At 47.7% G+C, this 14,451-nt stretch overlaps 1 protein-coding gene across 4 annotated transcripts in view; it reads right to left on the minus strand.

Annotated features, from left to right (window-relative positions):
• The window catches only part of ctif (CBP80/20-dependent translation initiation factor), a 72,419-nt gene that overhangs the window by 36,464 nt on the left and 21,504 nt on the right, over positions 1-14,451 (minus strand). For all 4 annotated transcript variants that reach the window (XM_017492950.3, XM_017492947.3, XM_017492948.3 and 1 more), the window contains exon 8: positions 4,548-4,636. In XM_017492950.3, the coding sequence (XP_017348439.2) occupies positions 4,548-4,636 (89 nt within the window). The remainder of the gene's footprint in view (positions 1-4,547; positions 4,637-14,451) is intronic.

Consider the following 14,451-nt stretch of genomic DNA (forward strand, 5'->3'; position numbering starts at 1 on the left):
TTCAGAGTTTCTCTTCTTACTCGTTGTATATTTTTGTTCGTTTCTTGGAAAGTTACGTTCAATTCTTTCAGCACAAATTAAATGTAAGAAATCTGACCGGTTTTTTTTTTTTTTTTTTTTTAACAAATATTCCAAAAACTAACAGATTAAAAACAATCCTAATATGATAAGTTTCTCATTTTATTTACTGCATGCTACCGACGTGTCTGCAAACCTGACGGCCTTCGGCAGTCACGCGTCCGTGTGTGCGTGCATGCGTGTGTGAGTTAAGCCTATTAACTTCATTACACACACAGGTTCCAACTCACACAGTTTAAACCCTAAAAGGTGCAGAAACTGGCCGATCTAGAGCGTGTCATTTCTGGCCATCTCTTCTTTCCGAACTTTCTACACATAAAAGCTGCAGCATTCATTTCTGTAACCAGGTACACGCTCCACACCCGGGGTTCGCAAACTTTTTAAATAAATTCCACAAACTATTTCAAAAAATGTCACAAACTAAAAAATAAAATAAAAAATTAAGCACACAATTATTGTGTACAATAATTTTGGCTATTTATTGATTTTCTGTCATTTCTGAACGTTCTTTGGAACCAATTTTGATTACAATTTAAATATTACTTAGACTCCAGTTGACGTTATTTATATTATGGCTATAAAAAGTGCTTGCAAAATGATCTGACGATAGAACAAGAAAATTGAAAGCTTGAAAATAATTAGTAAAAAGTCTAGAAATAAGTTTAATCTTCTTAATCAGCCGACGCGTGTAAAAAATGTGCGTATAAGGAGACACGTGTTGCTTCACTACACACGCCCATCATAGAAATAAATCATAGAAGTATGCGTTTCTGGAAATGGGAGGGGCTATGCGTCGGAAGAGACTGCCCATGTAGTGCATTGGTCATCATCACAGAATTAGCATTCCTTCTCAAAACACGCACAAGTTATGTAAACGAAAGAAAAAACAAACCCGATCACTTTCCCTCTCGTCACACAGGTTAGGAAACGTGGCCTAACGAAATGATTCGAGTGACTGAACGTGACTTTGTATTCCTCTAACAAGCTAAACTAGACGATACAATTACGCTTTCGTTAGCTTACGGATACATTTAGCTACAATTATTATGTTTATTCACTTTTAACAACATATATTAGATTCCCAATGAGACGACAGTGTGAGGAAAAAGCTGCTCAAGGTTGCCCAAGAAAAGAAAAACCTTGCCCGAAAATGGAACCAGTCATCTTTATAATTATAACTTATTAGCATATATAAGTGTAAGCGAGTAAATAACAGCACTGAGTGCGTCGAAATGTTCATTATGAGCAGATTGCGAATCCTGGGATGCGCAACAGGACAGTCTTTATGATCACAGCAGGAGGTCTTATCTACAGTACCCAGACCCAGGTGAGATTAAACGCTGGTGCCATGGCGAGACACCAGGTTCTGGTGTCCGTGTAGAATCGGTGCAAAACTACGCAAAGAAGCCAACTTTAGACACCAAACATGTCTTAAAAAGATCAGCTAGATTTGGGCTAAAGGGTTATAATAGTGTATGTTTTTGGCTAAAACCCTCCTCTAAAACTTTGCACTAATAATTATTAAAAAGGACACCAGAACCTTCGATTGGATCGAACGCTTGGCTCCGGTCTACAGACATTGCAGCAGTGTGTGGGATGTCAATAGTGCAGGGTTGTGCTGAAGAGGCAGAAAAGGCAAGAGAGACAAGAAGGGGGAGGGCATGATTTAAGATTGGAACAAGGCCCGCTGTCAGACCTATAGGGGAAAGAATAAGAGGATGCCAACAAACAAGGCAGAGAGAGAGAGACAGAGAGAGAGAGAGAGAGAGACAGAGAGAGAGAGAGAGAGAGAGAGAGAGAGAGAGAGAGAGATGATGATGATGATGATGCCAACAAACAACAAGACCGCAGTGTCCTCCTTGCCAGAAGCAAGGCATTGTGGGTGGCCAGTACATAGCAATAACAGGCTGGAAAGCCTTCTGTCAGGGGGATAAGCACAAGAGGGAGGGAGAGAGGAAGTTGGGATGGAAAAAAAAAGGATTCTGCACCATGTTGTGCAATGAAGTTGGTTTCAGATTGAATTCATGCGTGCACACACACACACAGGTCGCATACACCCCACTTGTCCCTTGTCTTGTCTTGTCTTTCCTCCTCTCTCGCACATTTTCACAGCCCATTAAGCAGCGCCTCTCTTTTCCCCTCCGCCACACACTGCCCTTTTCCTGTCATCTCCTATTATCCCTTCCTTCCTCTCGTGATCGTTTTCTCCCTCGTTCTCTCCATATGACTTCCTGAACGCCTCTCTGTTGCGTTCCGCTTTCCTCACCTCTCGCTTTTCCTACCGCCCTCTCTAAAGGTCACGACTGCAGGGTAATCGTAATAGAGAGCACAGTGTGGGTTTAAGGTCCTAGCCCTGTTCGGGAGATTAACAGAAATCGGTCAGGTGAAATGTTTGACTTCGCTTTGCTCCAGCGCAGTTAAAGTCACAGTGCTTCCTTTTCCTGGAATATGACCTAACAAAAGAACACGGATTTTCTGCAGACTGCAGGCAGCCTTTTACAGCCAATTACAGCTTTAAGCGGTCCAAAAGCAACACTTCAATCCTTGACTCTTAATCAAAACCAGATAAGATACGTGATCAACGGCAAGAGATATAGATATATATAAAAAAAAAGGGGATTTAATCTGCCAACAATTTAATGATAATTTATTATCCCAGAGGCCACGCCTACTTTACTGGGAATTATAGGCACAACAGCTACACCTCCTTATTGGGACTGACAGGCACAGAGTTAAGGTCTTCTGTGGGAACGACTGGTACAGAGGCTACACCTTGTTCACTGGAACTGACAGGAACAGAGGCCACGCCTTCTTACTGGAATTTATAAGCATGGAGGGACCACTTCCTTATAATGACTGATAGGTACAGACACTGCACCTCATTCACTGTGAACGACAGATACAGAGGCCACACCTCCTTGTTACTGTGAACGACAGATAAAGAGGCCACACCTCCTCCTAACTGTGAACGACAGATACAGAGGCCACACCTCCTCCTAACTGTGAATGACAGATACAGAGGCCACACCTCCTCCTAACTGTGAACGACAGATACAGAGGCCACATCTAGTCCTTACTGTGAACGACAGACACAGAGGCCACACCTCCTCCTAACTGGGAACGACAGACACAGAGGCCACACCTCCTCCTAACTGTGAATGACAGATACAGAGGGCACACCTGATCCTTACTGTGATACAGAGGCCACACCTCCTCTTTACTGTGATACAGAGGCCACACCTCCTCCTTACTTTGACCGACAGATACAGAGGCCACACCTCCTCCTTACTGTGACCGACAGATACAGAGGCCACACCTCCTCCTTACTGTGATAGAGGCCACACCTCCTCTTTACTCTGATACAGAGGCCACACCTCCTCTTTACTGTGATACAGAGGCCACACCTCCTCCTTACTTTGACCAACAGATACAGAGAGGCCACACCTCCTCTTTACTGTGACACAGAGGCCACACCTCCTCCTTATTGTGACTGACACATACAGAGACCACACCTCCTCCTCATCGTGACTGACAGAAGGCCACACCTTATTAGGACTTCCAGGTACGTGTTCTTTTCAGGGACTGACAGCTTCTCCGGTCCCTGTGCTTCTACACATTTTAAATCAGTACATGGCACAGACACTGATGTTAACACTAACTTTTATCAGTGGATCATTAAACCCTCCAGAGGCAGCCTTGAGAATTTTACTGGCAGTTTAAGCAACAACAACAAAAAAAAGCTGCAGGATGTAAAAAGTCATATTTAACAGCGCTCATGTCCTCTGTGGTCTCCAAGTCAAGCTATTGTAGACGAGGGACGACGATTTCTACGGTCCTGCATGCCTGAGGAATGGCGAAAACAAAAAAGGCTTTGCTTCGCTTCTGTCTCCCGAGCCTCGCTTCGTCCGCACGGAGACCAAAATATTTTCTTTTTAAGCTGTTTCTTAGCAACGGCGAAAATGCAACCGACTCGAACTTTCCAGTGACATCAAGTAAAAATAAATAAATAAATAAATAAATAATACACAAAAAAGTAAGCAGTCGCATCTGCAGCTGAAGCACAGATTATGTGGGAAATAAGAAAGAAAGAAAAAAGGATAGATACTAGATGGCACTCTGAGCTGCGGACGCTGCAGAATTCGAACTGTACTTTCACTCTCACGTTACTAACGCTTGATTAAACCTCTTAATCCAAGCACAATATTTCCACAAGCGGCTTGTGGAAAGTGTTACGGTGTGTTTGATGTATTTCCTTTTCCCTTTTTTTTTTTTTTTTTTTTTTTTGCAAGAGTAAAGCCAAAATTCCTGTTTTAAATGTTTTGGCTGGGGAAAAGAGGGAACGGGAGAGAACGAGCGGTGAGAACTCTCTGTTCTGTCAGACTCGCTTTGGTTAGACGCAAGACAACATTGGCACTCTGGTGATGTGAAAGGAGCGCTGAATTTTCCTTTTGGGGAACTTGGGGACTCACCGGCGGTCGTACCGGCGGTCATTCCGGCGGTGGCGGAAGAGCTTTTTGGTGTGCGCGATCTCGGCTTCGTTAGGCAGTGGCGGGAAAACCTGAGAGACAAAAGCAGACAGAGAGAGAGAGAGAGAGAGAGAGAGAGAGAAAGAGAGAGAAGATTAATAAAAAAAGAATTATAAAAATGGAGAAACAGTTTATACCCAAGACTCACTCTTATTTCAGTGGATAGTCTCTCCTGGATACTGTAGATTTGTGTTTAAAGTGTTTAAAGTGCACCTGTTATAGTTTTGAAATGTGCCTAATTTAGTTTTAAAGGTCTCATAGAATAGATTTACATGCATACAATATGAAAAAACACTTTAATGTGCTCATAATTTAAACTGCAGTATTAGCCCCCACCCCCCACCCCGTCACAAATGACTCGTTAAATGATCCGTTCTAAAGGATTCGTTCTAAACTCCTCTTTTCAGAGAGCATACTCTGCCCTGATTGGTCAGACGTCCCAGTCTGATTGGTCTACTGCTGTCAGCGTGTTTCGAAAAGGAAACACCCGCTACCATTACGAGTTTCAGCTCCGTCTGTCAGCGAGCAGCCGATGAAGACCAGAGGCGGGGTTTTTTGTTACAAACCTACATAGGTTAGTACAGGAAGTAAGTCTGGAATCACTAACGACTCGTTTCAGCTGTTCAGAATCGATTCCTTCTTATTTAGGGAGTCCCTTTGACGTGCGCTTTGATTTTTGAAACGTTGCAGATGTTTTTACATTCACAAACAGCTCTATAACTCACTACATGAAAGGTAATATTTGAAAAACCGTAATAGGTGCACTTTAAAAGATTACATTGTGCCCCTTCGAGCCATTCACTAGGAGCTAAAGGAAAAAAAAAAAAAACAATCAAACTGTCAATCTGTGCGTCCAATATGGCTGCCTCCAACAGCCATGTTGGGTTTTCGGCTCTGTGATGAAGTTCGGCTCATGTTTATAGTTTATAATGCTGTGATTTTCTCCTAAACCACATCGCTAAAGTTGTGTGACATCACTAAAGAACCGGATGGAAAAGATTTCAGGTGAGACTTCAATTAGACGTCATTTCTTCAATAATCAATATCGGAACGCTCAAAAAGCTCAATTTTACACGGCAAATGTCTTGGCTCAGAGAAAACGTACTTGGAGCGGGTATGGCTGCGTCCGGATATCCCTCCTACGCTACTACATGGTAGGCGAAAAGCACTACATGAAAGGAGTGGGCCAGAAATACACGGACGACCTACCGCTTCTGCCTCGATTCTGCTGTATGGATCCAATGGATACTGCGCTATCCCATAATGCACTGGGACTGGCACGGAACAGCCGTCAGAATCAAAAATGGCGGAAGGAAGCAGGTCGGCCCTTTAAAAAGTTGTAGGTCACATGATGACGCAAGCATGGCGGATGTAGTACGTATTACAGACCGTATTCGTATTACGCACGTTTTTACCGATTAGTACGTACTGCATCAACATGAATTGAAAGCAGTAGGTACTGAATTGAAAGCAGTAGGTACTGAATCGAAAGCAGTATGCGATTTCTGACGCTGCCTAGGTCTTATTTCTGACCGTACTTTCGCTTTACGTTTTTCTGTCAATCAAACAGTAACACAAACACTCTAGGATGCTTGTTTAATCGAAGCTAGAAGACATGACGGGTCCGAGCCGTCTCTCCGACTATACCACAATCTCTCACTCTTTCTCCCTTCCCGTATCAGCCTCGTACAGAAACGCTGTGCTGTCTGCCAAACCCGCCTCTCGACCCAGAGCGCGGATAAAGCGCGGGAACGGAGGCTGCGCTTTTCCAGCTGAATGTTAAAAAAGCAGCCTGGAGGGAGGTTTCCGCTCTGCCAGGCTCGACGGCTGCTGGTGCAGATGTGCCAATCAGGCTCAAACTAGCGGGAAAGCAGAGCTGATGCCACTGGGTTTCCACGGGGACCGAGCACCAAACAGTGGAGTAATGAAGAGGACGTGTGTGTGTGTGTGTATATAATGCATAATGTGTCTGTGCTAATGCATAAATGAGCACAAATGAGCTTCAGATAAATGACCTGAAGTTAGAGGTTAATAGTTCAACACCATTTTAGCTCGTGTAGCATTTAACACCAAAAACAACTGTGCACCAGCACTGTGTGTGTGTGTGTTTCTCTCAAAGTTGCTCTCACACACACATACACACATACATGCACAGTTTCTCCTCAGGGGAATTTTTTTCTCCCCCCTTCTCTTTTTCTTACTGCAGCCAAACCGCTGAATGCTGATTGGCTCGCTCTGATTGGACGCAGATGCGGAGGCAGGCTGCTCGTGCAATAGGCTGCTTTGCCTCGTCGGCACAGTAATAAGGGCTTTTGACGCTAAATCCCACCCCCGCACGCCAACGAGGCCAAAGGGGTACAAAGAATGGCATAGAACGACGGAGAAACAACAACAGCAACAAAAAAAAGACACAAAGTACGCCAGGAAAATGGCAGCACGACGCAAGAACAGGAAGTTCTCAAATTCGTTCGATTTAGTTACAACGTGAAGCCGCAACTTCAAAGAGGAAAAGAAGTAAGGGTGAGAAAGGGAGGCAAGGAGAAAAAGAGGGCGAGGGGAGGGAGAAGGAGAGGCTTGGAGTTGCATGTTTAGCTACCGTTGTTTTCCTGTAGGATATCATTATCCCTAATCCGGCTCGCTAATGGAGTCCAGATGAGAATCTAAACCCTGCCTGCGTTCGCCCTGTCTTCAAAGCTGCAAAATATGTCAATATTTGCCCAAAGCTTTGAGGGAAAAGGAGAGCGCCGAGCTGGCAAAGGGGAACGTCTGGCACTGGTACAGCTTCAGCTTTGTTTTGGGAGGAGGCAAATAAACAAGTCTGCGACCTACATACTCCACGCTTATCGGTAGGATTAAACACTGTGCGAATTCAGGAGAATAACTACATCAGTATCACTTTCGTGTGAGAGGAAAGAGAAGGATGTTGGACCTGTAGACAGCTATGGCTGCATGCACGCACAGCAGCACATTCCACAGGGCAAAGGTCGACCCTCGCTCGCTCACACACACACACACACATAATAAATAAGTAGTTTTGATTTCCGTTGGCCATGAGGTGTTAAGGATCGATATCCTATAACTTCAGCGTGGCTGTAATTCAAATCAGAGCTTTAAATTAATGCTATCCTTCTAATACGCTTGTTTCTATAGTAACAGCTCATACACAGGGACTTGTATGAAAAAGGAGAGGCTAGTGAGGGAACGACATAAAACGTAACTATAAAGAGATCATATAAACATCGCCGGATATAGCACAACTCCATTAAAAGTCTTACTTCAAGCGCGACAGAAAATGTTTTTTGCCCTGTTGTCCGAAGATCACGGGTTCATATCTCCTCACGGCCGGGAGTCTGGAGAGCAGAATTGGATGCGGAAGAGGGAATCTCCATCCCTCCCTTCCGTCTTCTGCGTACAGGGGAAAGACAGAATGCCCCTCCCACCTGGACAACACGGCCGATTTTGCTTTCTAGACTACCGGCCGTGGATGGCAGTGATCTCTAGGTGGGAGGGGCATTCCATAGTGTCTTTGTGATTGACAGGGGAAAAAAGAGAATCCCCGTCCCACCTAGGAAACGCGATTTCCCGGACGTGGATGGTCGTGGCGCTCTCTCTGTGCATGGTCAATCACAGTGTCCGTGAGCTCGTGTATGCGGAAGACGATGGATAGCGTTTTCCTCCGAGTGTGTCACACTGTCCTGTGATGCGGCAGCTCACGTGTCTCAGAGGAAGCACGTCTTCGCCTTCGCTCTTCCAGGTTGGTAGGGGTCAAGTGAAGTGGAGAGCTGGATACTGGGTTGGAATTGGCATTGTACTCAAATTGGGGAGAAAACTGGCAAGAAAACAATAACCTACCCCCCCCCCCCCCCCTCCACCCCCCGCTATGATCTTATTACATTTAAGGACATTCACAAATGCCTTGACCTTCATTGTTCTCCCGGTGGCGCTTCAGCCACTTCCATCTGTACTACATCACCCTGTCTCTCTCTCTCTCTCGCACACACACACCAACAATGCACGTCCACAACAGTATATGGCGGGGGGGTTTTTTTTGTTTTTTTTTCTTTCACAAAGCTATTCCCGGTGACTCTCTTCAGGCATTTCCGAAACACAGCAAGAGGGGCGGAATAAAAGTGGAGACACCCAACTCTCTGAAGCAGGAAGTGAGAGGAAATGCTTATGATGTTTGACCTCTCTAACAAGCTTTTCATATTCTTGTCCTCGGTCTGTAACGGCCCGTGGTGGTTTTGAAAAAAGAGAGAGAGAGAGAGAGAGAGAGAGAGAGAGAGAAATCAGTTTGAGCAGGAAACAGAGACCACGCAGGAATACTTCAGAGAGGGGTAGAAAGGAGAAGGAAAAAGAGAGAAAGTGAAAGCGAGACTGAGAGAGAGAGAGAGAGGATGAGGAGTCATGTGGGTGATGACAGGCATAAATAAAACTGCATCGTTTCCCTGAAATCTTTGGACGCCCCACGCTGAGCACCCGAGGAGGTGAAGCGTGCTGCCTCTGAGAGAGAGGAAGGAAGGAAGGAGACGAAAGTGTTTGTGGTTTGATAACACAGACGACTGCGAGAGAGCTGTTCGACAAATTCTTTAACCAAACTCACAGAGCCCTCGGGAATCCAAACCGCCATCCCTGGTCGACTATCTGTTAATCATCACTGTTTATCTACCACAGCTGTGCTGAAACCTCCGTTCTGATTGGTCAGAAGGTGTTGATTCATTTTCTAGGACAGCAGCTCTGACAGTGGCTCAGGCTGTAAGATAAATCACAGCTTCGAGCTACGTTCACACATCCGGTGACTCGCAGAGACCAAGCGACTGCAGACCGCTCATTTGCAATTAGAGACTAGATGTGGGCGTGTCCAGCAAAAAAAAAGTTTCACTTTATGCAAATTTAGAGCGAGTCGGTGCAGCTACTACCAATGGGAGTGAAAACATTAATTCGAGCACACGTGATCCGCCATGCTGCCTGCGAGTCCGAATTATATCGGAAAAAGTATGACACCAGTCTTTAATTTAAATAAATAAATAATAATCACTGATAACCTGCTATAGTATAAGAGGAATAAAACACTCCTGGACCTCCTGATAACTGATCAATACACACCACGAAATCTTCATCTGGCTGAATACAATTCATTCTTAAATTGTTGTTTTCTATTATACAGTATACGGAAGTATATTACGATCTGAAACACTAGTAACATGCGCTAACTCCGCCTTTAAACATTAGCCACGCCTCCTACCTGGGAAGAGAGTGATGCTTAGGAGCGGGGAAAAAGCGAAAAGGAACTATGAGCACCTTTGTTTACTGAGGCAGAAGGAATGTTCACTGTTTGTAATAAAGAAAGTTAAAATTCAAAAACAGGAAGTTGGAAACAGAATCGAAAACAAAAGTGGGCACTCGGGCTCTCTGTCTCTATCTCTCTCTCTTTCTCTCTCTCGCTGGACTCAGCACCTTTGTGAAGCAAATTGTCCTGCCAAGTGGTTACTGTCCAAATCACAGAAGTCCTATACACACACACACACACACACACACACACACACACACACACACACACACACACCCTATGTAACCACAGGGACTTAGAGACACCCCAAAAATGGGATAGGTGGTACATGCCAACCAACAGGATGCTCGGAGGAATGTCTTCAATGGTGAGCAGGTAAAAATGCCCCTCCCACGCACACAAACAATGTTTAATTCCTCTGAAACCACATCGATTTTCCATATAGAATGTTATCATGAGAGGTTTTTTTTTATTATAGCAGAGTTTCCAGGGGGGGGAAAAAACATGCACATTACAGTCAGGTGCTTTTTTTTTTCGCAGCTCCTGACCAATCAGGGCTCGCGAGTTGGGTGAGACGGGTGATGTGTGTGAGGTGGGTGAGACGGCTGAGACAGGTGAGGTGTGAGAGGTGGGTGAGGTAGGGGAGACGGGTGAGGTGCGAGTTGGGTGAGACGGGTGAGGTGTGTGAGGTAGGGGAGACGGGTGAGGTGTGAGCTGGGTGAGACGGGTGAGGTATGTGTAGTGTGTGAGTTGGGTGAGACGGGTGAGAGGTGAGGTGTGTGAGTTGGGTGAGACAGGTGAGAGGTGAGGTGTGTGTGAAGTGTGTGAGTTGGGTGAGACGGATGAGGTGTGTGAAGTGTGTGAGTTGGGTGAGACGGGTGAGGTATGTGTAGTGTGCGAGTTGGGTGAGACGGGAGATTTATGTGTAGTGTGTGAGTTGGGTGAGACGGGTGAGGTATGTGTAGTGTGTGAGTTGGGTGAGACGGGTGAGATGGGTGAGGTATGTGTAGTGTGTGAGTTGGATGAGACGGGTGAGGTATGTGTAGTGTGTGAGTTGGGTGAGACGGGTGAGATGGGTGAGGTATGTGTAGTGTGCGAGTTGGATGAGACGGGTGAGGTATGTGTAGTGTGCGAGTTGGGTGAGACGGGTGAGGTATGTGTAGTGTGTGAGTTGGGTGAGACGGGTGAGGTATGTGTAGTGTGTGAGTTGGGTGAGACGGGTGAGACGGGTGAGGTATGTGTAGTGTGCGAGTTGGATGAGACGGGTGAGGTATGTGTAGTGTGCGAGTTGGGTGAGACGGGTGAGGTATGTGTAGTGTGCGAGTTGGGTGAGACGGGTGAGGTATGTGTAGTGTGCGAGTTGGGTGAGACGGGTGAGGTATGTGTAGTGTGCGAGTTGGGTGAGACGGGTGAGGTATGTGTAGTGTGCGAGTTGGGTGAGACGGGTGAGGTATGTGTAGTGTGCGAGTTGGGTGAGACGGGTGAGGTATGTGTAGTGTGCGAGTTGGGTGAGACGGGTGAGGTATGTGTAGTGTGCGAGTTGGGTGAGACGGGTGAGGTATGTGTAGTGTGCGAGTTGGGTGAGACGGGTGAGGTATGTGTATTGTGCGAGTTGGGTGAGACGGGTGAGGTATGTGTAGTGTGCGAGTTGGGTGAGACGGGTGAGGTATGTGTAGTGTGCGAGTTGGGTGAGACGGGTGAGGTATGTGTAGTGTGCGAGTTGGGTGAGACGGGTGAGGTATGTGTAGTGTGCGAGTTGGGTGAGACGGGTGAGGTATGTGTAGTGTGCGAGTTGGGTGAGACGGGTGAGGTATGTGTAGTGTGCGAGTTGGGTGAGACGGGTGAGGTATGTGTAGTGTGCGAGTTGGGTGAGACGGGTGAGATGGGTGAGGTATGTGTAGTGTGCGAGTTGGGTGAGACGGGTGAGGTATGTGTAGTGTGCGAGTTGGGTGAGACGGGTGAGATGGGTGAGGTATGTGTAGTGTGCGAGTTGGGTGAGACGGGTGAGGTATGTGTAGTGTGCGAGTTGGGTGAGACGGGTGAGACGGGTGAGGTATGTGTAGTGTGCGAGTTGGGTGAGACGGGTGAGGTATGTGTAGTGTGCGAGTTGGGTGAGACGGGTGAGGTATGTGTAGTGTGCGAGTTGGGTGAGACGGGTGAGGTATGTGTAGTGTGCGAGTTGGGTGAGACGGGTGAGATGGGTGAGGTATGTGTAGTGTGTGAGTTGGGTGAGACGGGTGAGATGGGTGAGGTATGTGTAGTGTGCGAGTTGGGTGAGACGGGTGAGGTATGTGTAGTGTGCGAGTTGGGTGAGACGGGTGAGGTATGTGTAGTGTGCGAGTTGGGTGAGACGGGTGAGACGGGTGAGGTATGTGTAGTGTGCGAGTTGGGTGAGATGGGTGAGGTATGTGTAGTGTGTGAGTTGGGTGAGACGGGTGAGATGGGTGAGGTATGTGTAGTGTGCGAGTTGGGTGAGACGGGTGAGGTATGTGTAGTGTGCGAGTTGGGTGAGACGGGTGAGGTATGTGTAGTGTGCGAGTTGGGTGAGACGGGTGAGATGGGTGAGGTATGTGTAGTGTGTGAGTTGGGTGAGACGGGTGAGATGGGTGAGGTATGTGTAGTGTGCGAGTTGGGTGAGACGGGTGAGGTATGTGTAGTGTGCGAGTTGGGTGAGACGGGTGAGGTATGTGTAGTGTGCGAGTTGGGTGAGACGGGTGAGATGGGTGAGGTATGTGTAGTGTGTGAGTTGGGTGAGACGGGTGAGGTATGTGTAGTGTGTGAGTTGGGTGAGACGGGTGAGGTATGTGTAGTGTGCGAGTTGGGTGAGACGGGTGAGGTATGTGTAGTGTGCGAGTTGGGTGAGACGGGTGAGGTATGTGTAGTGTGTGAGTTGGGTGAGACGGGTGAGGTATGTGTAGTGTGCGAGTTGGGTGAGACGGGTGAGGTATGTGTAGTGTGCGAGTTGGGTGAGACGGGTGAGATGGGTGAGGTATGTGTAGTGTGCGAGTTGGGTGAGACGGGTGAGGTATGTGTAGTGTGCGAGTTGGGTGAGACGGGTGAGGTATGTGTAGTGTGCGAGTTGGGTGAGACGGGTGAGGTATGTGTAGTGTGCGAGTTGGGTGAGACGGGTGAGGTATGTGTAGTGTGCGAGTTGGGTGAGACGGGTGAGGTATGTGTAGTGTGCGAGTTGGGTGAGACGGGTGAGGTATGTGTAGTGTGCGAGTTGGGTGAGACGGGTGAGATGGGTGAGGTATGTGTAGTGTGCGAGTTGGGTGAGACGGGTGAGGTATGTGTAGTGTGCGAGTTGGGTGAGACGGGTGAGGTATGTGTAGTGTGCGAGTTGGGTGAGACGGGTGAGGTATGTGTAGTGTGCGAGTTGGGTGAGACGGGTGAGGTATGTGTAGTGTGCGAGTTGGGTGAGACGGGTGAGGTATGTGTAGTGTGCGAGTTGGGTGAGACGGGTGAGGTATGTGTAGTGTGCGAGTTGGGTGAGACGGGTGAGGTATGTGTAGTGTGCGAGTTGGGTGAGACGGGTGAGGTATGTGTAGTGTGCGAGTTGGGTGAGACGGGTGAGGTATGTGTAGTGTGCGAGTTGGGTGAGACGGGTGAGGTATGTGTAGTGTGCGAGTTGGGTGAGACGGGTGAGGTATGTGTAGTGTGCGAGTTGGGTGAGACGGGTGAGGTATGTGTAGTGTGCGAGTTGGGTGAGACGGGTGAGGTATGTGTAGTGTGCGAGTTGGGTGAGACGGGTGAGGTATGTGTAGTGTGCGAGTTGGGTGAGACGGGTGAGGTATGTGTAGTGTGCGAGTTGGGTGAGACGGGTGAGGTATGTGTAGTGTGCGAGTTGGGTGAGACGGGTGAGATGGGTGAGGTATGTGTAGTGTGCGAGTTGGGTGAGACGGGTGAGGTATGTGTAGTGTGCGAGTTGGGTGAGACGGGTGAGGTATGTGTAGTGTGCGAGTTGGGTGAGACGGGTGAGGTATGTGTAGTGTGCGAGTTGGGTGAGACGGGTGAGGTATGTGTAGTGTGCGAGTTGGGTGAGACGGGTGAGGTATGTGTAGTGTGCGAGTTGGGTGAGACGGGTGAGGTATGTGTAGTGTGCGAGTTGGGTGAGACGGGTGAGGTATGTGTAGTGTGCGAGTTGGGTGAGACGGGTGAGGTATGTGTAGTGTGCGAGTTGGGTGAGACGGGTGAGATGGGTGAGGTATGTGTAGTGTGCGAGTTGGGTGAGACGGGTGAGGTATGTGTAGTGTGCGAGTTGGGTGAGACGGGTGAGGTATGTGTAGTGTGCGAGTTGGGTGAGACGGGTGAGGTATGTGTAGTGTGCGAGTTGGGTGAGACGGGTGAGGTATGTGTAGTGTGCGAGTTGGGTGAGACGGGTGAGGTATGTGTAGTGTGCGAGTTGGGTGAGACGGGTGAGGTATGTGTAGTGTGCGAGTTGGGTGAGACGGGTGAGGTATGTGTAGTGTGCGAGTTGGGTGAGACGGGTGAGGTATGTGTAGTGTGCGAGTTGGGTGAGACGGGTGAGGTATGTGTAGTGTGCGAGTTGGGTGAGAC

Source organism: Ictalurus punctatus, chromosome 18, assembly GCF_001660625.3.
Source record: "Ictalurus punctatus breed USDA103 chromosome 18, Coco_2.0, whole genome shotgun sequence".
NCBI classification, from domain to species: domain Eukaryota; kingdom Metazoa; phylum Chordata; class Actinopteri; order Siluriformes; family Ictaluridae; genus Ictalurus; species Ictalurus punctatus.